General features: G+C 33.4%; 4 protein-coding genes across 5 annotated transcripts; 1 reads left to right on the top strand and 3 right to left on the bottom strand.

Moving 5' to 3' along the window:
- Positions 1 to 35: 35 nt before the first annotated feature.
- Positions 36 to 6,965, bottom strand: LOC107411594 (B3 domain-containing transcription repressor VAL1). Its single transcript, XM_016019203.4, has 13 exons — positions 6,542 to 6,965; positions 6,181 to 6,343; positions 4,871 to 4,952; positions 4,674 to 4,775; positions 3,767 to 4,431; positions 3,540 to 3,636; positions 3,168 to 3,342; positions 2,519 to 2,595; positions 1,998 to 2,405; positions 1,823 to 1,872; positions 1,582 to 1,695; positions 1,412 to 1,479; positions 36 to 947 (listed from the first exon to the last, which is right to left on the bottom strand). The coding sequence occupies exons 2-13, from the start codon at positions 6,291 to 6,293 to the stop codon at positions 208 to 210; spliced, it is 2,691 nt and encodes an 896-aa protein (XP_015874689.2). The 5' UTR covers positions 6,294 to 6,343; positions 6,542 to 6,965; the 3' UTR covers positions 36 to 207.
- A 5,904-nt stretch (positions 6,966 to 12,869) lies between these two features.
- LOC107411576 (RING-H2 finger protein ATL74-like) lies at positions 12,870 to 15,383 on the bottom strand. 2 transcript variants are annotated; one of them, XM_016019184.4, is made up of 3 exons: positions 15,257 to 15,383; positions 13,386 to 13,945; positions 12,870 to 13,133 (listed from the first exon to the last, which is right to left on the bottom strand). In XM_016019184.4, the coding sequence occupies exons 2-3, from the start codon at positions 13,931 to 13,933 to the stop codon at positions 13,094 to 13,096; spliced, it is 588 nt and encodes a 195-aa protein (XP_015874670.2). In that variant the 5' UTR covers positions 13,934 to 13,945; positions 15,257 to 15,383; the 3' UTR covers positions 12,870 to 13,093. The 2 variants fall into 2 exon arrangements, with proteins under 2 accessions (XP_015874670.2, XP_015874671.2); XM_016019185.4 differs by lacking the exon at positions 15,257 to 15,383 and having other exon boundaries at positions 12,870 to 13,127; positions 13,386 to 14,407.
- On the bottom strand, positions 15,182 to 16,507 carry LOC107411580 (RING-H2 finger protein ATL74-like). Its single transcript, XM_060812478.1, has one exon. The coding sequence runs from the start codon at positions 15,943 to 15,945 to the stop codon at positions 15,433 to 15,435; it is 513 nt and encodes a 170-aa protein (XP_060668461.1). The 5' UTR covers positions 15,946 to 16,507; the 3' UTR covers positions 15,182 to 15,432.
- A 1,387-nt stretch (positions 16,508 to 17,894) lies between these two features.
- Positions 17,895 to 22,388, top strand: LOC107411572 (transcription factor RF2b). Its single transcript, XM_016019180.4, has 4 exons — positions 17,895 to 18,810; positions 19,957 to 20,089; positions 20,738 to 20,822; positions 20,915 to 22,388. The coding sequence occupies exons 1-4, from the start codon at positions 17,984 to 17,986 to the stop codon at positions 21,280 to 21,282; spliced, it is 1,413 nt and encodes a 470-aa protein (XP_015874666.2). The 5' UTR covers positions 17,895 to 17,983; the 3' UTR covers positions 21,283 to 22,388.
- Positions 22,389 to 23,846: the final 1,458 nt, after the last annotated feature.

Here is a 23,846-nt window from a genome sequence, read left to right as displayed (position 1 = left end):
TCTTGAACAAAGGCAAGGACAAGAAAACACAAGTATAGAGAGACATGAGACTATTATCATTTGATCAAAAGATGAACAAAAGGGAATATAAACAAAAATTCACATTCTGTTGACTGTAGAAACAGAGATGTATAACCCCCCTCAGAAGTAAAATAAACAAATTAAATTTATGAGAAAGAGAAAGAACATAACTTTATGGATGGGGTTTCATTCTAAATTAGGCTCATGGTAACTTTGGTCATTCTCTCGCTCCCAGACTACAGATGCATGGCCCCCTTCATCGGGCACATGTCTGCCACCTTCTCCGGTATCTTGTGTAAGTAAACAGGAACCAATACTACCCTGTTGCTTGCACATCAAGTTAGCAATCCCATTTTGCTTCATGTAGTTCTCTAATGGAAGACTGGCAACTTGAATAATGTTCATCATAGTAAATCCTGGTCCCTCTAGCTGCATATCTTCACGGTTGGGATGACAGTTTAGATCGATTTGTCCAGTGCTAGTCTCACCCACTTCATTTTGAATTTTGCTCTGGCTGCCTTCATTCTCTGAATGATGCATATGCAACAACTCATCTCTAGATGTGCCATTTATTTCTAATTCATCCCTGTGTAAGTTATCATCCTTCTGTGCCATCTCAGCCTCACGTTCTGATTGGCGTTTCTTCTTCCGCAGCATAAGGGTTTTAAACCGACGCTTTACTGTCATGCACACATTGCATGTGCACGTGGGCTTGTGCTTGCCCTTCCCACTAGGGGGCTGAATGCATACGATACAAGTGCAGCCAGGGCGATGTCGGGGATGCCTGGTGGTTGCTCCAACCGATGATTCACCAGGATCACCTACATTATCTCCCAAAACAGCAGCACTTGCCAGAGCATCTAAGCCAGAAGGCTCACGATCTTGGGCTGCTTTATGACTTTCTACAGTTTTTCGCTTCTTAAAATCTGGGAAAAGCAATCAGTTTGTAATTGAATTTATTGATTCCCCCAAGGAAAAAAAAAAAAAAAAGATTTATCTTTCTGAGAATTCAATAAGCAACAGCACCAAGAGTGTTGCATGAATATCTGTATACTTAATGCCGTCTAGCCCATCATTTAGAATTCTACCACCATACCTTCTATCATAGAAACAAGCCATATAACAAACTTCCATATATCAATCACATTATGTGGATAAAACCAAGCAACAAAATTATACACAGACTTTCATGATCCCATGCAGAAATATAAAATCCATCTGAACAGGCATGAAGCAACCTAAGAAATATAGAAGGATTCAATGTGATCACACACATTCATCATCTTTGATAAAAGAAATTAATTATATACATTTTAATAAGCACCACTTAATTATAGAATGATCAGCTTTTTATCAGAACGGTTTGCGATTCAAGGTTCAAGCTTTTTACCTCTGTTTGCTCTAACAAGATTCTCCAATTCCTTCAAGCTCATTTCCTCTGGTACAGAACACAAAGACCTAGGAGAACGTTGAAAACTATGAGTAATAAGATAATCAACTTTTCATACTTATATGGAACATTCCAAGGAAGGCAAAAGAAGAATATGAAACAATGGCAACCTGCTTGAATCCCAACAATTGTCTGAACAAGTCCACTTTGGAGGTAGAAGAACTTCAACTGGCAGGCCCCGCCATTTGGAGCAATCATCACATTGAGCCCACTGCTCCTGCCCCCTAAATAAAACAGACAGCTATATTCAGCTTTAAAGATATTCTTCAAAACATGTGAATATTATTTAGAGGAGCCATGCCTATGGAATTTTTTTCCTTCAACAACATGTTTTACCACATAAATACATACCCAGCTGGCCTGGAAATGAATATGGTCCTTTTTCCAAACACTGGGGGCTCCTATATGACATAAACATCCATCAAAACATTAGCCAGAAAACAGAAATTGGCACTACAAATACAGAAACTGAGAAAGCATAAGACATGTATGATTTACTGTGGCAAAGACACCATCTTTTACATACATCATACTCTTCAAACTCATGGTCTTCAATAGTCACAATGCTGGGCTTGACACTAGGGGGTGGACGAAGCAAGTCTTGTGCTTCTTCCCACGTCAGTCTCAGCTCCAGAACATCTTCGCTATGCATGAGCAGCCTCTTACTTTTAGACCCAATATTTCGAGTCCTCTTCTTCTCGGAATTTGACAATGATTGCTGTAGGGAATCACCATTGCTGTCACATTTATGCAATCCAATATCCTCATCAGCCAAATGCAAATTTTCTGATAGAGCAATTAGTCGAGGATCCTTGCTTCCTTTATTTGTTTGAAAATGGCCTGACTGACCACTTCCTCCAGGCATGTTCTCAAGAACACTAGACAAAAATGTTTCCCCAGGAGTTCCATTTGGAAGGACTGATGTTTCAGCATCCTATATAATTTATGATTTTATACAAATTCTGTCAGTTACAGACACAACGAATGAAGGAACATAATCCAAAACTAAGAAGTTTCAGATTGCAGTATATTGCTATGTGGCTTGACCTGCATATCTACAGAGTTTGATGCCTTTCGAAACCCCATGACAAGTTTGCCTCCAGGATCTATCCGGCTAAACGTGACTGCATAAGAAGAGAAGAGATTAACAAAAGAAAAAACAAAAGATACAATAGCACGCATTAACTTGTACCAGGGAAAAAATAATGGAAAAAAATTTCTTAATAAAAATAAAAATAAAGGCGTGTGCTTGTGTGCGTGTAACGGAGAAAGAGTCAGGTTTTACAGAACCAGGAGGTGAGAAGAAAGGGTCTCTTAGAAAGAAAATTGAAACTTTCAATCACGCAATTAAACATCATAAGCTAACAAATTACAGAGGAATTCTTTTGTCCAAGTAATAGTTTTATATTGCTTACAAACAAATGAAGTAGGCAAGTTAGGAAAACCCAGGAAAACCTACTGTTTTTGCATATATGTATATGTATTTCCATATTACAATGAATATATACATTACACACATGTAAACAAGTGCACAACTGCTCACACACACAAGCACACTCACATATATACACTTATACATAAATGATGGATTAATGTATACATGTATACATGTGCAATTGTTGTTTGCTATAAGTACGTAGAACATAGGAAATTCATCAAGTTTCTTCTCAGTAAACCAGAAAATCATCAACCATACCAGTATCACCAGCTCGCAGTTGCATAGTCTGTATACAAGGAGTTACGCCTTCTAAAACATACATCCTGCTGTTGTTATTGGGCCAAAATCTGAACTGAAATGTCCATTCATTTCCCTTCACATCTTGAATCCTTAAAGGAAGGCCTTCTGATTGAGAAATATGAGGAAAATAAGCCTGCATTTGGCTTCATTACTTACATATGCAAACTATGCGAAAATAATCCATAAAGAAAAGTGGAGGCACACAAAAAATATATAAACAAATAAGAAAGAAAGCTTTTATGCCCCCCACCATGAAGTAACAGAAACAAAATAGAAGGCACATCTGGAAATCATAGAAAGCTATGGAAAGAACTTATCTTTAACATATACCTCAGCACATGCTTTTGGAAGAACTAAGCGACCAATACGACCAGCATCACTGGCACTCAGCACCTTCTCAAACAGAGGCACAATAGTGGAATTCAAACTTTAACACGTTTAAGGAAAACACATCATCTGAATAGATTAAAAACAACATCATACATTTTCATGGAAACATGTATTTTATAACCAAAAGAAGTTCAAAAAGCTAGTAATTTCCAAGCAATTATGGATACTCTCCAGATAACTTCTCCAGTTCTTGGTCGGTAATTCTTGGCCAATATCGGGGAAGCAACTGATTCTTCCCCCGTCCCTCACCAGGTGGCCTAGCAATACGCATCTGAGTAATCGCACTTTTGTTTGTCTCTGAACCACCAGTGAGGCCAGATTTCAAGGGTTTGGGAAATATAGGACGAGATCTTTGTCCTTGTTGAAAAGAAGAAGGTTGTTTGCTATGTTCTCTTAAATCTACAACCCCACCAGAAAAAGGTAGTATAAAATTTGACGATCCAGACGGTCCCAAAGTCATGTTCAAAGATGGCTGAGCACAAGATTCATGCATATCTTTAACCTCTAGCATTGTTCTCCCATTGTCTGGTTTGGCAAATGTTAACGATCCAATTGATGACTGAGTCACACCCGAAAAACCTGGACCAATTTCTCCCATTTGATGAATGACATCATCTCGTTTAGTTTGTGCAAGAGATACATTTGTCTCACATCTCTGAGGCAGCGGCAAGAGGTTGGATTCATTAGCCTCCATGATTTTGCACAGTTGCATCAATCTTCCCTCATCAACACCACCATGAACCACTCCGTTCTGGATGGAAGTTGACTGTGAATCACCACCATTACTTATTTGTGATCCACCAAATCCCTTAGGAGTTTCATCATTCCGTAACTGCATAAAGTAATTATAGAATCATATGTATATTACACATCCAAAAAAAATGCATGAAAAATAAAGAATTCAAGGATGGAAACTGGTGGCACAAGTACTCCTAGTCATAGTGCCAGATAGCCAAAAATATATATCTAACAGACTCAGAAACAAATGGAATCATGAAAAAGATATATCTAGTCACAAAATGAGATAACAAGTGTACTTTCTCTATATGATAACATAGTTTGAGTTGATCTTACCGAACTATGTTGAGAACTGCTTGCACAACTTGTACATCCTACACCCCCAATATCCAGGAACTCATACAAAGACTTAGAGGCTATGCATCCACAATGGATATGCTGCACCAAATTGTAATTGTATTAATATATTATGAGTTCCAGACTTCAGACAGAGGCAAATTGAACAAGATTAAATCAACCAAACTTTCACTTACCTTGCCGCAAGTACTGCAATCTCTCCAACCAGTTTGCTCTTGGTGGAATGAGTCACAGTAAACTGAATTCTCGTAGGCAGATCTGAAGCAAACGAGTTCCACATCCAGCAAAAGTCAAGCATACAAATATAAGAAAAAAAGAAGTAAACACACCAACACAGAAGTAAACACTGGCACAAGGCAGATGGCTACAAATTTATATTGTCACAAGAAGAAACAAGACAGAAGAAACAAGACAAAAGAAACAAAAAAGATCTTTAAGAAAGAAGTGTCTTTTCCTTGTAAACAAAAGTAAAATACATTAGATATAGATACACATACAATACTTCAATGCAGAAAGTAGATGTGTCAGCTATGAGTATGGATAGAAATACAACAGATCAAGTAAGACTTGAAAGTGCCAAATTCTCCAAAAGGGGAAAGGTTCTAGGAGGTGGTGGTTAAGATCTACATAAACAAACTCATATTTTCTTCCATTTTACGAGTATCTGCCAACAAGTGGTTCATTGAGATGAAACAATCCATGGACACATAAAATGCAAGTGTCAGTGTTGTAACAAATTAATAAAACTACAATAGCAAACATGAGCCGATTGTTCAGAGAAAAATCAATAATTATAATTATTGCTCTTGTTGGGTATCCCCAGACTAGGCAACATATCCACAACCCTAACTCTCAGGTACGTCATAAAAATGATTGAGCTTCTTCTGGGTTTTAGAACATATGAAGTGGGAAAATGATCTGGCTAGCTAATGTTGAAAGACAGCTATTCCCTGGTTATGGTCATCAGAGGTTCTAACAGGCAAAAGGGTGTTTTCTCATTTTTCTACTCATACAATGTGCACTAAAGAAATGTTCGTATTTTCAGATAAGAAACAGAATAAAAGCCAACAATGTCGTAAACAATACAACAATTAGTAGAAACATCCGTTCTTGCTGGTTTACTAAGGAATGAAATAAGTAGCCTAAATGCTGCTAAATTTCTTTATATAACACAATTGAGTACAAATTGAGACTAAAATTATGTGTTTAAGTACGAAACGAGACTCAAATTAAGCATGAAAACCCATAAATAACAAAATTTCGAATAATTTAATACAAGCAGAAATTCCGCATCAAGTCAAAACCCAGCACACAAAAAATCAAATCACATATAACACATAATCAAGGCACAACATACAAAGTATCCCACATTAAGAACCAAAATCAATAGCCCCCAATATACCACCGCAATACCGTAGCAGGGCCGAGAAAATCTCGAAAATTAAAATTTGAAGCTCAAAAAACTAAAATCGATAAATGAAATTACCCGCAGCTGTGGCAGAGAGAGGCAAATCCACCGGATTTCAAGGGCCAACCGTTCTTCCATTCGTGCGTATTGGTCGCCCCACAAGACTCATTCATGCAAATCTTCGAACCCATTTTTTCAGTCCAGGATTTTCTATCACTCCCCAGCCCCTTTCAACCACCCCCTACAAAACAAAGAAATCAAAATCAAAATCCCTAAAAAATAAAAAGAAAAACCCCTTTTGATTACCATTTTTTTCCAATCACCTAAGCCCATCATTTCTCATTTTTACAGCACAGACTTCCATGCACAACATTTTTAAGATTTTGGGTAATCATTACAACAAATAAAAAAAATAGTTTAAAAAAAAAATACAACCAACCTCGTCTCAATTTACAAACCAAATCTCGAAAACAGCGCAGTCATTTGGATATCAAACTCTGAGTTATTTACTCCAATTACCCCGACCCACCCAAAACCTAAAACGTTATCATAGGGGGTTTTAGGTGACAGTAAAACCTGAAGAAGAGAAGGAGTCAACTGGTTTTCTGTGTTATCGGCGAGTGAGAGAGAGAGGAAAAAAAAACTGCGGGATTGAGAGATGGGTCTATGGGTAAGACCAAGAAAGCGTGTATATAACTGTGTATATGCATATAATAGGGGCGATATAGAGAGAGAAACAGCGAGGAGAGAGAAAGAGAGAGAGAGAGAGAGTGCATGCAAAGCAACAGATGCATAAAATGCATGCACGACACTTGAAGACACACCGCTTAACAAAGTCGTCCCCGTTTTTACTCTCTCTCTCTCTCACCGTGTTTCTATTTAGGACACTGATACTCTGACCCGGCGGTTTCGTTGGGCCTCCGTGACCTGTCAATTGGATTTTGAGCCCGCATATACACAAGCACTGACTCTCACAAGACTCTATTCCAATCACCCTCGGTTGCATGGAGACTTTCTATGACCGCCATGTGTCACCTCTTCAATCTCCATGACATGCACATAACGTTGCTTTGCCGGTTTCTTGTGGGACTCTTTTGTAAATTTGTATCAACCTCAAGGATTAAGTTTTTTTTTTAAGTTTGTGACCGACATCATGCATATGAGAGCAAATGCATTGGTTTATCGCTTTCTTCCATTTTTTATTATTATTATATTTTATGTTTATTGATATTTTAAAAATTTTAATAGGTAGTTGTTAATATTCATCAATTATTGAATCTTCAAAAGCAAAAAAAAACCAACATTATTATTATTATGCATGCTGATATTAGATGAAATGATTTGATTTTGATGTATATATATAGAGAGAGAAGATTATACGTTTGTTATTTTTATACAATATTATATACACTAATCATCTATTAAAATTTATTGCACCAATTTACATAGGACGTCTTATTAATAAACCTCAATGGTGGGCAGTAGAACTCAATAGAAAATTAATAAAGCTATATGCTAGCCAATTTTACTTTTACCCATAGGGTTGTGGGGATCATGGGATTGACTTTTTTTGTTTAATTATATATTAAAGAGGTGGTTTGTAGATCTTATAGCTATGCACCTAATATTTTTAATTAGTTGGAAAAAATAATAATTAATTCTCTCAACAAATTGTAAATTGGCTCGTTTTCCATACTCTTTCATAGAATATGCTCTTGAAATTTTCTCATGCATTCCAGATATAAAAAGCTCTTAATTCTTAATAAACTATGATATAACAAAGTCTTTTGTTTTTTTCTTCCTTCCTTGAGTTTCCAAAAGTAATTGCGAGTGTAACTTTCAGACCTTGTGTATCAGGAACAATGACAAGTGGGGAGATATTTAAGATCTTTAGGCCCAGCTTCTAATTAATAAATATTAAATAATTAATCACCGTTTTAATTATGTTTTCATGATGAAGCAAATTCATTAGGACCGCTGCCTTTCTTTTCTTTTTCTTTTTTTTATGAAAATCATTAGGACTGCTATCACCTCCTATAATCTGCTTCTGCTGACATTAAAATAAATAAATAAATGAATGAATAAAAACAATCCATGTGGATCGACTGGATTTATTTAATCGGAATGATGGGCAGTACCGTAATTGTCTCCTTTATTACTCCTGTTATTTTGTTTATATATATGTATATATCATATTAATTACAGAATATTAATGATGAGTTCCTTGGGGGATAAATTAAGATATCAAGCTAAGGGGTTGTTTGGTAATGTTTAACTCCTCGTTTGGTTTGGTAATATTTATGTTTTTGGTAAACTGTTTTTATCTTTTTGTTTGAAAGATTTAAACATACATAAATGATATGTAATAAGAATGTTAGAACTTTATAATGAGGAGGAAAAAAAGAAAAGCTTATCAAAAAGAGTTGTTTTTGTACGTTTTTTCTTTAATTTTGTGTCTAGCATTTTTAAGTTTACAGTTAATTAGGCGCAGAAACCAATTATACAAACTAAAGTAAAACTTTTAAAATAAAATTGAAAACCAATATTGAAAAATGTTCCAAAATGAGCACAAGTCAACCATCTATTCTTAAAATTAAATTCTCATCACCCCATAAATGGATTTAATTACATCTATATAATATATAAAAAAAAAAAAATCGTATACGATACATGTAAGCATATTTTTCATTCAAATTTCTTCCAAAAACATCATTTTTATTTTTTTATTTTATTTATTATCTGTTATTATTTATTATATTTATTATCTTACCATATATAAATATAACTAAATATATATAACATTAATTTTTTATCTAATTTTTCATAACTATTAAATAATTAATATTACTACATATGGTAACAATTTTAAAATAAATTTAAAATAGTTAAAATATTTCATTTTATTTTATTTAGCAAATATATATTTTTAACCTTTTAAAATTATATATATTATTATTATTATTATAATTATTATAATAATATTATATTTCTCTCTATTAAATGGTGCCGGAATTACATATTACATTCCTTTTTAGAAGGTATCTGGCTTCTTTGGCTAATTATATATTATATAATATATAATAAAGGAATTTTGGCCTAATTATGATCTAATATATAATATAATAATATATAATAAGATGCACTTTTACATCTAATATTTGATTTTATTTTATTTATCAAATAAGTTCAACAACTTAGCTATAAATATGTAAGTGATATATTCCGATTATTTAAAATTTTGGTATTCAATATTTTGTTAGTTTTTAATCTCTCATATTTTGTTTTAGTTGTTCAATTTTTTTTTTAATTCTATAATTCTAATATTTTTTTTTTTGTGGATCCTAACATGATCATATTAAACATAAGCATGGACATGAGCCGTGTTATGGATTTTGATTTAAATTGAAGATGCTGAATCAAGACATGATGATCAAAAGAAAAAAAATGCTTCTAATGAAGAATCCTTAATTATTGATTTACCTTTGTCTATCAACTTTTTCAAGACGGTGGAGAAGAAAAAGATAAAAAGGAGAATACACAAGATATTATTCAGATTGAGGGCATGCAAGAAAGAGAATACAATCGTTTTAGTAATCAAGTGGTGCCGAAATTTCCTGACTTCGAGATAATTTTATTGAATAGGAAGCAACTTTAGGAGATTAAGCATTTGTCCTAGATATTATAGTTTTTTTTTTCTTATTAAGCTTTTTTTATTGGGATTGGACTTTAAGGGAAAAATCTTAATTGCGATTTGATCATACTAAAGACCCGAGATTTAACTAATTGGATAATCTTAATTAAGTATTAATTTATTTCCTTTGAACATTAACTTTTTTCCTTTTTAATTATGTTGAATGTTAATTAATTTAATTGATCCAATTAAGTAAAAACTTTATTAGTCTTTTTTATATTTAACATAATTGCATAATTACATATAATTTAAGGGAAAAATCTTTGTCCTTTAATTATGGAAAATAACATATGTTAATTTAAATAAGAATAAATTCTCTAATGACAATTAGTTTTGAATAATGGTATATACAAACTTAGAAATATTAGTTGCAATTTTCCTTTTTAATTGAGGTGTTTTAATGCCGTGGTCCTTATAACTTATATTATGAGTGGTAGTTATATTTTCAAATTAGTTTAAGGTTCCAATTAGCTTCTTCAAAAAAATAAAAAAGTTCCAATTAGCAGTGCATTTTTCTAAGCAGTAATTCTTCAGAATATGTTATAATTTTTTACAATAGTGTTTCTTCATAACATATTAAATATTAGTATTTACCAAAAAAAAAAAATACTTTAAATTTGTATATAATAACAGAAAATCTAATAATTAAACTATCTTATACAAGAAGAAAATCATTTTACTATGTATATAACAATATATATATATATATTGTTCACCATTACTTATATATATTTTCTTCTTTTTGTTTTTCTTCCTTCTTGAGAATATATAATTTTCTGAAAATATAAAAAATAAAAAATATATAATTAAAATAAGAAAACTAACTACTAATAAAAAAAATATTGACCTATTTAATTAATCCTAAAACTATTAGTATAATTATTTTACTTGAGAATAAATATCAATTTATCTTGTAAATGACCTCTTTCCACAATTATAATTTTGGGGTTAATTAACCTTTTTCCATGGTTATAGTTTTAGAGTTAATTATTTTAGGATTAAATATCTCATAATTTGATTACTTGATTATCTAATAAAAAATATTCTATATATTTTTATCCATGACTTTATTTTCCTTTTAAGAATATATGTATGGCAACTTTACACTTGGAAAATTGGAAAATTGGAAAATTGCAAAGTATAAAAGGTAAATTATAAAAAGTAAAGTATGGGATTGCAAAGTAAATTGGTTAAGTAAAGTATATATTGGAAAATTGCAAAGTATCGGCTACTAGGTTATATATACATATACATATCTTTACTTGATTATATAATAAATTATTCTCCATTTCTATGAACTTAAAAAAATAAAAAAAATATAGAATATTTTTTATTAGATAATCAAGTAATCAAATTATGAGATATTTAACGCTAAAATATTTAACCCTAAAATTGTAATCATGGGAAAAGGTTATTTATGGGATAAATTGATACTTATCCTTAAGTAAAATAATTAAAATTTAAACAGTTTTAGGGTTAGTTAAATTGGTCAACATTTTACTTATTAGTAGTTAGTTTCTTTATTTTATTTTTTACTTTTTTATATTTTGAAAAAAATATATATTCTAAAAAAGAAGGAAAATAAAAAGAAGAATACTATAATATATATACATATAAGTAATGGTTAACAATATATACATATATTGTTAAATTCGTAAAGAATGACTCTTAATTCCTAAATTGATGCTAATATCTTCTTTCTCAAATTGGATCTACAAATTATTTTATTACTAAAAATATTTTACAATTACAGTTTGAACAATTAAGAATAGGAAAAGAATCAACGAATAGACAACATTACTCACTTTATAATAAATTTAGTATTTATAAGTTATCGTTGAATGCCCTTTTTTTTTTTTTCTTTTGGGTAATTAACGGCATCACCAACTTGCCATTGAATCTTTACCTCTTTATTAATCCAACTTAATTATTTTTTATATATTTATCAACTATTGATAGTAGTTGTATAATGTTTATTGTCTAATCCAATTTATTAGTTTACGTTTACTTGTTATACTTTATAATTATGTTGAATTAAAAATTTTAGTTTAATATTGTTTTTATGATTCTTTATATATGATTTTATTACAATTTTTTTTTACAATTTATTATCAAAATAATATAAGATAATTATATATACCGTACATCGCACGGGATATGTATCTAGTTATTTATCATTAGTCATCCCAATCGAGCAGCCTTTGTCTAAAGTTCTTTTTTTCCCTTTTTTTTTTTTTTTATTCCCTTCTCTAAAGTTTTTGCGGATAGCCTCCTTGTTACAGATTCAAATAACCTTAATTATTAGGAAAAAAAAAAAAAAATACTCTCTAGAAGGATTATAAAAGCATGGAGTGGGGCTGATGTGGTTCAATGTACATTACAAAATTATGATGGATCAAACATCAAATCATACATCCAAACACCACCACGGCGTCTAAAATAACTACATGTGGTAAGGCTGCTGTTTTTTTCCCCATAAAATTCCCCAATTCAGATTCCATCATTCCAATATATGTGTGTGTATATATATATATATATATATATATATGCGTGTGTGTACGTATGTATGTATCCACAAAATTCCAATATAATTTAGGGAAAGGGAAAAAAGGCCTACTACATGGATACATTTATTTGGTATTGATTGAATAAAGAGTCATAAAAAACTTAAGATGTGAGTTATTCTAGAAAAAGTCACAACGTCAGGGTGAAAAATTTTAAGTGTTCAAAATATTTAAGGATTGAAATTATCAGTTTAAAATATATATATATATATATATATATATATATATATTTGAACGGATCAATTTAAAATATTTAAAAGTTCCATATTGGTGATTAAAATTTAAGGCTTAAAAATTACAAGTTTATTTTGGACCGTTTAAAAATTAGGAATGTAAGTTTGGGATTTACAATAACCAATATGACACCTGAGAAAGGCATGCTTTCCAGTAACTTTTTCATACTCAAATATCTCTTTCACTTTCACTTGTATACCTGAATATGTAAGACATAACTTCTTGGATGCACGGTAAATGCTAAATGCTATAGTTAAACAAGAATTAGACATCCAAAATTGAAATTATAAATAATTTTTAAGAAAATTTTAGCATCATAATTGGAGGATAATGATCCATGTTAAATCAGAAAAGTCAAATACAACCTGCCATCTCTTACAATTTGCATGTCAGTCACAGTAGCTAGTTTCTTAATTTGAAAATTGCTCTTTGCTAAATTTGGCAATCACAGTAGGAATGGATCCTCATCAGCATGATCAAATGTATCTTTGCTTGTCTTCGCTCACTTTCTTCCCCTAAATCCCTCGTTTGTTCCTCTGTTTCTTCAAGTTTGCAAAGAAATCAATTAACCCAGTTTTTTTTTTTTTTAAAAAAAAAAAAAAAGGATTACATATACATGATCAACCAACCATAGCCGAATTCTTCAAGCAAGCGAGAGTAAAGAAAAGATTGAGAAAAAAGCCTAGTAATTATATGCAGAGTATACTAATTACCAAGCTTTCAAATTCATATATAGCACAAGATTTTTCCACCAGCAATAAAAGATTTGCCTTATCAAAATTGTAATTAATTACCCCATTTGCCTGAAATCCACCGAATCCTCATCTTGTGTATCAGAATCTGAAGCTAAATGGTCCAACAATGGTCTCCGACACAATGGACAAGACAAGTGCCAAGCCAACCATGTGTCAATGCATTTGACATGGAAACCATGATTGCAATTTGGCAAAATCCTAACCTTTTCACCATCCCCAAATTCTCCAAGGCAAATTGGGCACTCCTTCGCTGGAATATTCACTCCATGGTCACCGTAAACCAGCTCCGGAATCTGACTGATCGATAACTTAAGCGCTGTAATGTTTCTTCTTGTTGCAGCCTCATGCTCTGAGGTCTCCAATCCAAACCTTTGGCTAAACCGCAGGAGTGAGTTCAACCCGAGAGCACACATGCACAGCAAAGCACATAACAAGATTGCAAGGACTATCACCGTGTTGCTGTCGAAGTTCATGTCGCCGCCGGTGTTAGAGGCGGTGATTGAACTGTTTCTGGTGGCCGGTGATGTCTCAGGTTCTAAGTCGAGAAGCAGCAGGCGGTGTGGGTGGTATTGGAGTGGTATCACCATTTCTATCCTATGCTATGGAAAAAAAAAAAAAAAAAAAGTCGATTTGTGGCTAAGTTAAACTTTTTGGACAATAAAAGGTAGTAATAATATAAAAAAGAATGGATTGGCCTTCGGATTTGCTGAGGCTTTTATTGTAAAGTGTGTGGGGTAATTATTCCCCCACCCAAAAAAAAAAAAAAAAAAAGAAAGAACAGCAGAGATATTAAATATACTTAGTGACATGGATAAAGAAATAGAATCATGAAAATGGTAGCTTAGATTGAAGATGGAGGTAGGTGGTTTATCCTATATCAAAGGACCTATGGATCTTGAATTGGTACATCTTTGCCAAAAAAACGAAGATGGTCACAGAAAGTAAAAGTTTTGGTGGTTCTTAGAGATCAATTATCTTCTTCTTGTTCTGTTCCCCAAGTTTATGTGCATATCTTTAGGATTAGATTGTAGCAATATCTTCAAATGACTAATTGAAAACAATTGCCAAAAAAAAGAGATGCTAATTAATTTGGTTGTCAAAGCAACGTTTATTTGAGGTTGACAACTTGATGTTGTATTTATTTATCATATTAAATTATTAAAAAGATAAAGTTATGCATAGTATATACTTTATTATTTATTTTGAGGGTGACAAATTCAAACTGTGAATCTTTGCAAAAGGAAAGTGTGGATTTTGCCATTTAAATATCTTACGGGACATATATATTTTATTTATGTTTAGAAATTTGAAGCTTTATTATTAAATAGAAAATATTATTTATTATTATTGATAAATGATTATAAATATAACATTATATAAAAATTTAAATGGTTATTATTTAAAAATTTAATATAATTAAATATTTTAATTAAAATTTATCATATAAAATAATGATATGATGATCGTATAATAAAATTCTTATTAAATATACTAATGGATGATTGGCAAAAACTATAGGGGAAATAAAAACATATACAAGATTGATTATATAAATATATTATATTAAAAATCCAATTTTATCATCAATAAAGAAAAATATAAATAGATGCTTATTCTCCTCATTGCCAGTGAATTTTAAAATTTCATCTGTTGAGCTAAATTATATATATATATATTAATTTGTTAATGTATTATGTTGAGCCACGTTGTCCATTCTTGGATAGGTGAAACGTATTGTCAAATTTTTAGTATTTTTGAAAGTTATTCAATGTTTAAATACCTTTTGTCATTTCGTCTGGGGGGTTTATGATCAGAACTTTAATAATCTATTTCAGTTGGCAAATAACCAAACTGTTCAAATGAAACATAGGTAACTTTGATAAGGAGTACAAAAAGATTCTTAAAATTACCTATCTAAGCTTAAAGCCAATCGCAGATTCCTTAATGTACTGAAAAGCTTGAAAGGAGGCTGTACCAAGCGGCAATCGATGTGGGATTCAACTAATTAATATTCAATATTTGCCTTTTTCATATATTTATTAAAAAAAAATAAAATCCAAAACGACCATGAAATTCCTCAGCTTCGTTACCGGTTCCCATCCAGAGTACTAGAACCCGAAGCCGCTAAATGGTCCAGCAATGGTCGCCGGCACAAGGGGCAAGAAGACTGCCAAGCCAACCAAGTATCAATGCATTTCACATGGAAACCATGACTGCACTTTGGCAAAATCCTTACCTTTTCACCTTCTCCAAACTCTCCGAGGCAAATCGGACAGTCCGTCGCCGGAATGTTCACTCCCTCTCCGTACACCAGCTCCGGAATCTGACTCAACACACTGTTCTTGAGCCCCATAATGGCTAATCTCTCTGTAGCCTGCTCTCGTGTCTCCATTCCAAACCTGTGGCCGCACCTCAGAACACACCGAACGATCGAGTTCAACCCGAGAGCGCACATCAAAGCGCATAGCAAGGCCGCTAGTACTATCACCATGTTGCCGTCGAAATCCATTGCGCCGGAATTCGAGTCGGTGGTGCTCGAAACGTTTGCCATGGTCGGCGGCATGTAGGGGTCCGAGTGAAGTAAAAGCCGGTGCACCATGACTACTATATAATATATGTGTATATGTGCCAATACTTTGAAGTTGATCAACTTTTGAAGGACAAAAAGTTTGCCGATAGAAAAACCAATATGTAATAATAATGGATATTTATTTTGCTGTTCAAATTGAGGTCGAGAAAAAGACGAGTACCAAGTGTTTGTAAATTATTCCTAAACAGATAAAAAAAAACAGAGAAAAAGGCAGAGATAGGGAGCTAGTTGGAGACAAATGGATGAGGAAGAGAATGAAGAAGGAGCTTTTGAGTTGAAGATGGTGGTTTTATCCTAATTTGGGACCACATTATGCAAAAATCGGCCTATGTTTATATGCTTCATCAATGGTCCCTTGAGGTCGACTGAGATAGAATTTTGCCCAACCCTTATATTATAAGCTCAATCTAAAAGGCACCGAACAAGAGGGTCAAAGAAAAAAGAAAAAAATCTGGTTTTGGGAAATCAAAATATCTTCTTGTTGTCATCCACCACCAGCTACTTTAGCTAGTCCCTCTACGAGCTTGATTAGATTCTAGCATTCTCCAAATGAAAAGTTTCTTTAACAGAGACTTATTAAAAGAGCAGCAAAGAGATTAGTAATTTGTTTTTTTTTTTTTTTTTCCTATCTTTGAGGTTGATGTAACATCTAATTGGAAACATATTTGTTTCAGAATATTCTACTTTGGTTCAGAATTTTTCTTTTATATATTGGGATGAGAATTAAGCTCTACCATTCAAGTTGTCTCAAAAAACAAAATTCTAATCTAGTTATAATTTTTCAGTTTTTAAACTTCATCGGAAATAAACTTCAACATCATTTACGATGTGTTACTAATAATCAGAAATCACATTTTCATTTATTGATTTTGGAGGCAATTTACACAACGGAATATTTTCTCAGATAAAAGAACACTTGGCATGTACAACGCAATTTACACTGTGATATAGCTGTTAAACGTGTCCTGCTTATAAGGGAGCACGTAAGTTGATATTAATGCAATTTTTTTTTGTTTTTTTTTTTGTTTTTTAGGGATCTTAATGCAATTAGTATACAATTTTTTGGTAAATAAATTAAATGTTGAAAGAAGTGTGGGTAACGAATGGCTTTGACCCATGACGTGGCCCATCTAGGTGGATTCCACCTACCTCCACAGAAGTTCAGTTGCAAAGTTTTTGATTTTCAAATGCTAATCAAATGTTGCTGTCAGCTTTCAATTTTCATAACTGTAGGGGATAACGGCCGTATGGGCATTTGCCTTGTTGAATAAGTGCTCGAGTAAAGTGGGCCCCGTTGCCACCAAATAACCATATTAACCTATGTTTAATTTTCTTTTGATTCTCAACTACCTTTTTTTAATAATTTGGTTCTCACGGTTCTCTCCCATTGGAAACTACTTTTTTTTTTCTTTTTTCTTTTTTTCTTTTGGGGGGGATTAAAAATACATTTACATAAACTAAATATAAAATTTCAAAATTTTTTAAACAGAAAAAATCATACAATTCAATTCAATGGATTCGCTAACTATATTGTATCATGATGTTTTATCTAAATCTTTAAATTGTATTTTGAAATCAAATCTCAATACAGATAAAAGAATTAAAAAAAAAATATATTTAATGTTATATGAAAGAAGATTTCCCTTCTCTTTTGAAAGGTTGTTGAGAGAAAAAAGGTACAATGAGATGACTTTTCCATGAGGAAATGAAAAGTGCATTTAAAAAGCCAACATTATCATTGTTATAACATTTTAGGTTCCATTAAATATTTGTATAACACCTTTTGTTTTTTTATTCCAAAAAAAAAAAAAAACACCTTTTTTTTTTTATTTAATAAATATTGGCATGGAGTGATTCAAAATTCTAAGAATTTTTTAGGATAACCGTATGCCACATTTTGTATAATTTATTTATTTTGGAGTAGTAAGCATGTGATTCGAACGACATCGTTTGGGAGTGATATGAAAAAAAGAGAAAATCGTTCGTGACAAGGAACCGAAACACATGGGGGGGTAAAGAAGGAGACAGAGAGAGACACACGAACACAATGTCCGCAGAGGGAATGCAAATGCAAGATCCACAATCTGACTCTTCCAACACCAAAACCAAAACCAAAACCAAAACCAAAACCAAGACCAAGACCACCACCATTCCCAAATCAAACCCTATCATTCCTCTACAACCCTCCATTAATCCTTCTTCTTCTTCTGCTTCTTCTTCTTCTTCTTCCTCTGCTCCTCCAAACACCAACAGCTTCCACCACTTAGCTCAACCTCCACCACCACCACACCCATTTCCCAACTCCAACGCCATAACTTCATCTTCTTCTTCCTCCTCATCCCCATCCCTGACAATGCTCGGAAATTCCAATCCCAACCCTAATTCCTCAACCCCCTTCATCAGGGGTCCCGCTGCTGCTGCCGGTCATCGGAGGGCCCACTCCGAGGTCACCTTCCGGTTACCGGAGGACATTATGGATCTCTCGTCCTCCGATCCGTTCAATGGAGGCTCATCCACGGCTAGTTTCGAGGAGATCGGATCCGAGGATGACCTGTTCTCAACCTACATTGACGTTGATAAGCTCGGCGGGAATGGTAACGGAGCCAACTGTGCGGATCAGAATGGAGGAGGTGGTGCTGATGGTAAAGATGAGAATGGTGGTGGTGGCGGTGGTGGTGGTGAGGGAGAGAAGAGTGGGAGTGGAAGTGGGAGTGGTTGTGGTAGTGGAAGTAGGCCAAGGCATAGGCATAGCAGCTCCGTCGATGGTCTGTCGACGTCGACGAGTGCGTTTGGGGAGATTATGGAGGCTAAGAAGGCTATGCCTCCTGATAAACTTGCTGAGCTCTGGACCATTGATCCCAAACGCGCCAAAAGGTACGTCTTTTTTTTAGTTATTTGGGTGATTCATTTTCCACTTCTTTTTTGTGTTGCTGATAAACGATTTGTCTTTGTTCTTGATCAAAATCATACTGTTAATTTGAATGGGAAATTGTTAAATCAGATAATTAATGGCTACTTAAATGAGGTCTCTATGTTCATCTTTACTATAGTATATCTTCTTAAAAACATTTTTGAAACTTGGATTATTACACCATGATGCAATGTAATTCTGTCTATTTCGTGGATTCTTTCCAATTAACTATTTAATTTGTTGTCTTTGTATGTACTTATTACTGCAAAAGATAGCTGATTTTCTTTCACTTCATCAGCTAACCTTTCAGGGCAGATACTATTGTCTCGTTTTCCGTGTGGTTTTATTATGATTATATAAAATCAGTTTCAAGTTTATTATTGGTAGATCGAACGAAAATTGTTCCAATCTTCTACGTGCCAACGAGATCTGACTTTTAGATGTCTCTTTATTTTTTATTTTATTATTATTATTATTATTATTATTATTATTATTATTATTATTATTTTTACTTTGATCTTCTCCAAGTGTTTCTTTACGTGCTTATCAATTTTTGGAGTAAAGAAGCTGGTTATTGTTGAGAAAATGAGTTTACATTTTCCACAAAGAAATTGCTGTTTGTGTCTATTATTGGATGTTTATTGATGCTGTTTGTGTCTATTATTGGATATTTATTGATTTCTTAAACCTTACGACAGCTTGTAGATAGCAATGGTGGATCTAGAGAAGGTGTATTTGATAGCTTATAATGCAGGAGCGAATTCATGGATTGTAAGAAGAGTTTAGAATAGTTAAATTAAAATGTTTATCCTATACAAAATATCAGAATAAGATTTATATAGCAGCCGGGTCTTGTTAAGGAGATTAATATAAAAATTATGGGTAGTTAAACCTTTTGAAAAATCAACTGGGCCGGGGTTTTGTTTGAAGCATTATCTGAAATATATGAGGACCTGGAATGTGGAAATATGTGGATTCATTGGCTCATAGTATTACTGTTGGGAAACGATTCTTGTATTTAATCTAAATCTCAATCATATGCATAGTCTTTTTCTTTCCAATTCTTATTATATGCTAGCTCACATGCACATTTTAGTTATTATATATAGGATACTGGCAAATCGGCAGTCAGCTGCTCGCTCAAAAGAGAGGAAGGCCCGCTATATACAGGAACTTGAGCGCAAAGTTCAGACCCTTCAAACAGAAGCAACTACTCTTTCTGCCCAACTTACACTCTTCCAGGTTTGTATTGTTGGATTTTAAGCATATCGCACCTTTCAAACCTTAGCTATTTGTGTCCAACCTGTTTTTATGCAATCAACCTTACCTTAGCAGAACTTCAGATTTATTGTGATAAGAAATATCCTCTATATTTTTTTTTCATATTTCCAAAATATAGATTATATGTGACTGATCTGTTATAATTATATATGGATTATCATACATTTTGATGTTAAAATAAGTAAATAAGTTTTAATGTGTTGTTCAATTATATGATTGTAACTATATGTGCAATAATTTTCTATATAATTATGTGCACTAAAGTTTACGCTATGAAATAAGATAGATGATTTCTTCTGAAAAGTGACTGTCATTTCAAAATAGACTCTGCATATTCTCGTTCTGTTTGTTCTTTGTTTCTTTCCCTAACAGTTAAAAAAGGATATAGAAACTTAAGAGATTCTTAAGGATTATGTCATGAGATATGTTAGTTCATAATGAATAAAAAATAGTGATCAAACCTCAAATGACTTCATCTATCATAATATCCCACAATTTTTCTCTCATTTGTAATCTTTTGCCAGTTTCTTTTGAGTTGTTTGAAAAGTAAACACATTTGAGTTAATCATTAAAGCATTATGACATTGTTACGTCTTACTGTCTTCTTAGAGGGACACAACAGATCTGAGTTCTGAAAACACAGAGCTTAAGCTTCGATTACAAGCTATGGAGCAACAGGCTCAGTTGCGTGATGGTAAATGCACATCCATTCTTATACTCTGACAATACTTGGAAATGTGCTATTGAATGCCATGGGTCATTGATTTTTATCTAAATGTTTTGCAGCTCTTAATGATGCGCTTAAAAAGGAAGTTGAGAGGCTCAAGGTTGCCACAGGAGAGATGATGAGCCCCGCCGAGTCATTCAACTTGGGAATGCACCAGATGCCCTACAATCAACCAGCTTATTTCCCACTTCCACAACAAGGACCAGTTAGCCACCTGAACATGCAGTTGCCATCATTCAACCATACCCAGGCTAATAATATTTCAGCTCACAATATGCACCAGTCAAATTCTCATTCTCTCTCAGATATTTTGCAGAACGACCCGGTTGGTCGATTACAGGGGCTTGATATCAGTAGCAATGGACAATCTAAAGTGAAGTCTGAAGACCCCTCAAACTCTGTAAGTGAAAGTAGCACCACATTCTGATAGCAAACTGGCTACTGAGCTTCTGACATGCTGACTTGCCCATGGCACACCATCTGGTAGATTGTTTATAGATTGACATGGAATTGTTTAGAGAGGTTCTCTTATTTATTTTATTTTATTTTATTTTTTTATTAAATTTGTGTGAAGGACTAATTCTTAAATTGGTTATTGTTAGGGGGGTTTTTTTCTCCTAAAAGGGGAAAGAACCCTATTGGGGTTTTTGTTGCAATGTTCATCAGTCTTTTGTTGATTGGTTGTGTTCCTTGGGGTGTAAACAACAATATGGGGATGAAAGGTCATCATACCCATTAAGGATTGGCATGCTATCAGCTTGATGCCATTCTCTTCCTATGTATCTTTATATTATTGGATACCCATGTAAACTTTTTTCGAACTGGTACTGTTCTTTTTTCCATAATGGATTGGCTTAAAGGGGCAGGGATATGATATCTATCCCAGAATGTAATTTCTTTTTCTTTTTTATTTTTCTTGTAATTTGCTCTAACAGGTTTTTCTGATTAAACCATCTTAAGAAAAACATCTGTTTGTATAGATATTCCAAAGATGAGCAATGAAGAGCATCTTCCAAGTGGGGAATATGTAGTCCCCAGAATTTGCTCCTTGTCATGTGCTTGGAATGGACCGGCGTGCACATGACAAGGACTGGTGCCCATTTGTCTTTAAAACCCTTTCTCTCCAAGTTGGGTAACAAAATTAGCGGAGAGAGAAAAGGTCAGAATTGTGCACCAATCATGTTAGCTACTAGCTAGCTAGTCTTCAAGTGGCATCTACATCATGGAATATTGGAATTATATTTGCATCATTGCATGGGTTTAGATTTCTTGGAGTTCATTTATTCAGTAATTACAAGGGACATAAGTGGACCCTAGTTGTGGACTAGTCCCCAAAAACGTATGTTAATGGGGGTTTGATTATTTTGGCATATAAATAAGTTTTTACACGATTTACTGAAGGACTGTAAATTAAACAAATCATATATTCCTACAAAGTCAGCAGTCAGCCAAAGAGAGAGAGGAGAGAGAGAGAGAGAGAGAGATGGATAGTTTGGCATGAGAGAGAGAGAGAGAGAGAGAGAGAGAGAGAGATGGATATTTTGGCAAGAGAGAGAGAGAGAGAGATGGATATTTTGGCGTGAGAGAGAGAGAGATGGATATTTTGGCATGAGAGAGAGAGAGAGAGAGAGAGAGAGAGAGAGAGATGGATATTTTGGCATATGTATTAAATTTATGTTTTACAATGTTATTCAGGGTCCACATACAATGATATTTGCATAGCAATTAGACGTGAATAAGACCATCATTCTAAAAGATTACAACAATAGCAGTTTGCTATAGCTTTCTGGAGAAGGTTCTCCCAGGAGCTTTATTCTTATTAATTACTTCATTGAGAAAGAATTTGTACACCAACCGATTCAGTTTCAGCCTACCCTGCAATCACAAACCACAAAATATATATATATATATATATATATTAGCATGCATGGTTCATCCTAATTAATCATGATTCTTATAGTTTATGCATATATATATATATAATTAAAATACGTAATAAATGGAGAATGATTGAAGAGTGTACTTAGAGCAGTCGGTAGAGGGATAGATTTTGTAGGGGCTGGTAGTGTTGCACTTGCCAGGAAGCTCGTTAACACGGTCATAGTTAATTCCAGGGATCATAGCAGCACCTTGTTTGATGCAACTACAGGCAGTCCTAATATCTTCTGTAGTAATTTTGATAGCATGAAGCTCCTTAATCCCAGCACAACATTCCGGCGCCACTGTCCCTCCGAGCACAGCGTAGCTGATGCACGGAGTCAGTAATTTGGTCACCTGACCGCATGTTATGGTTGCTTCCATTTGGGATATAGCCACCAACATTATACATGCTAGCGTTGCCACAATTGCATACTTAGTCTCCATAGGATTGAGCTAGCTAGCTGTAGTACTCTAATAATTTGGTATAACTTAATTGGTGGTTCCTAATTTGGATCTTGGTCTTTGTGAGGTGAAGCAAGCATATATGATAGATGTTTATATAGAGTAGCAAACAAGTGTGCGTGGGCCAGTGGAAAATCTTGTCAGTTACCGTTTTTCATCAGAGGCGAATTCCACGAAATTGGTATATATATGTTTTCGATTGGACAGCATAAGATAACTAGCTAGCTAGCTAGCTAGAGTCCCTGTTTGGTCGATCTTGAAACTTCTTGCTCAGAAAAATCAAAGAATTCAGGGCCATCCATTGTGGAAAATTATTAAAGGTTCCGTGTATTACAAGTATTATGGGTGCGTGTCGATATATATATATATGTATATGCTGAAATGTATACATATAGATATTTATCGGATAGGTGATTATAATATATAAAGCCAGAAAATGTTGGAGAGATGAACCTTCAGTTTTGAGTATCTCATCTCCGACTCTAATGTTGCTTCAAGTATAGAATATTTTGGTATGGTGGATGTATATGCCTACTTTATGGTGGATATCAACTATATGCAATTTCAGTATATTATTACATGTAATCAAATAATATATATCTTATAAAT

The sequence above is a fragment of the Ziziphus jujuba genome, chromosome 10 (genome assembly GCF_031755915.1).
Source record: "Ziziphus jujuba cultivar Dongzao chromosome 10, ASM3175591v1".
Classification (NCBI taxonomy): domain Eukaryota; kingdom Viridiplantae; phylum Streptophyta; class Magnoliopsida; order Rosales; family Rhamnaceae; genus Ziziphus; species Ziziphus jujuba.
The sequence above is the reverse complement of the archived record's forward strand: the minus strand, read 5'-3'. Positions and strand labels throughout refer to the sequence as shown.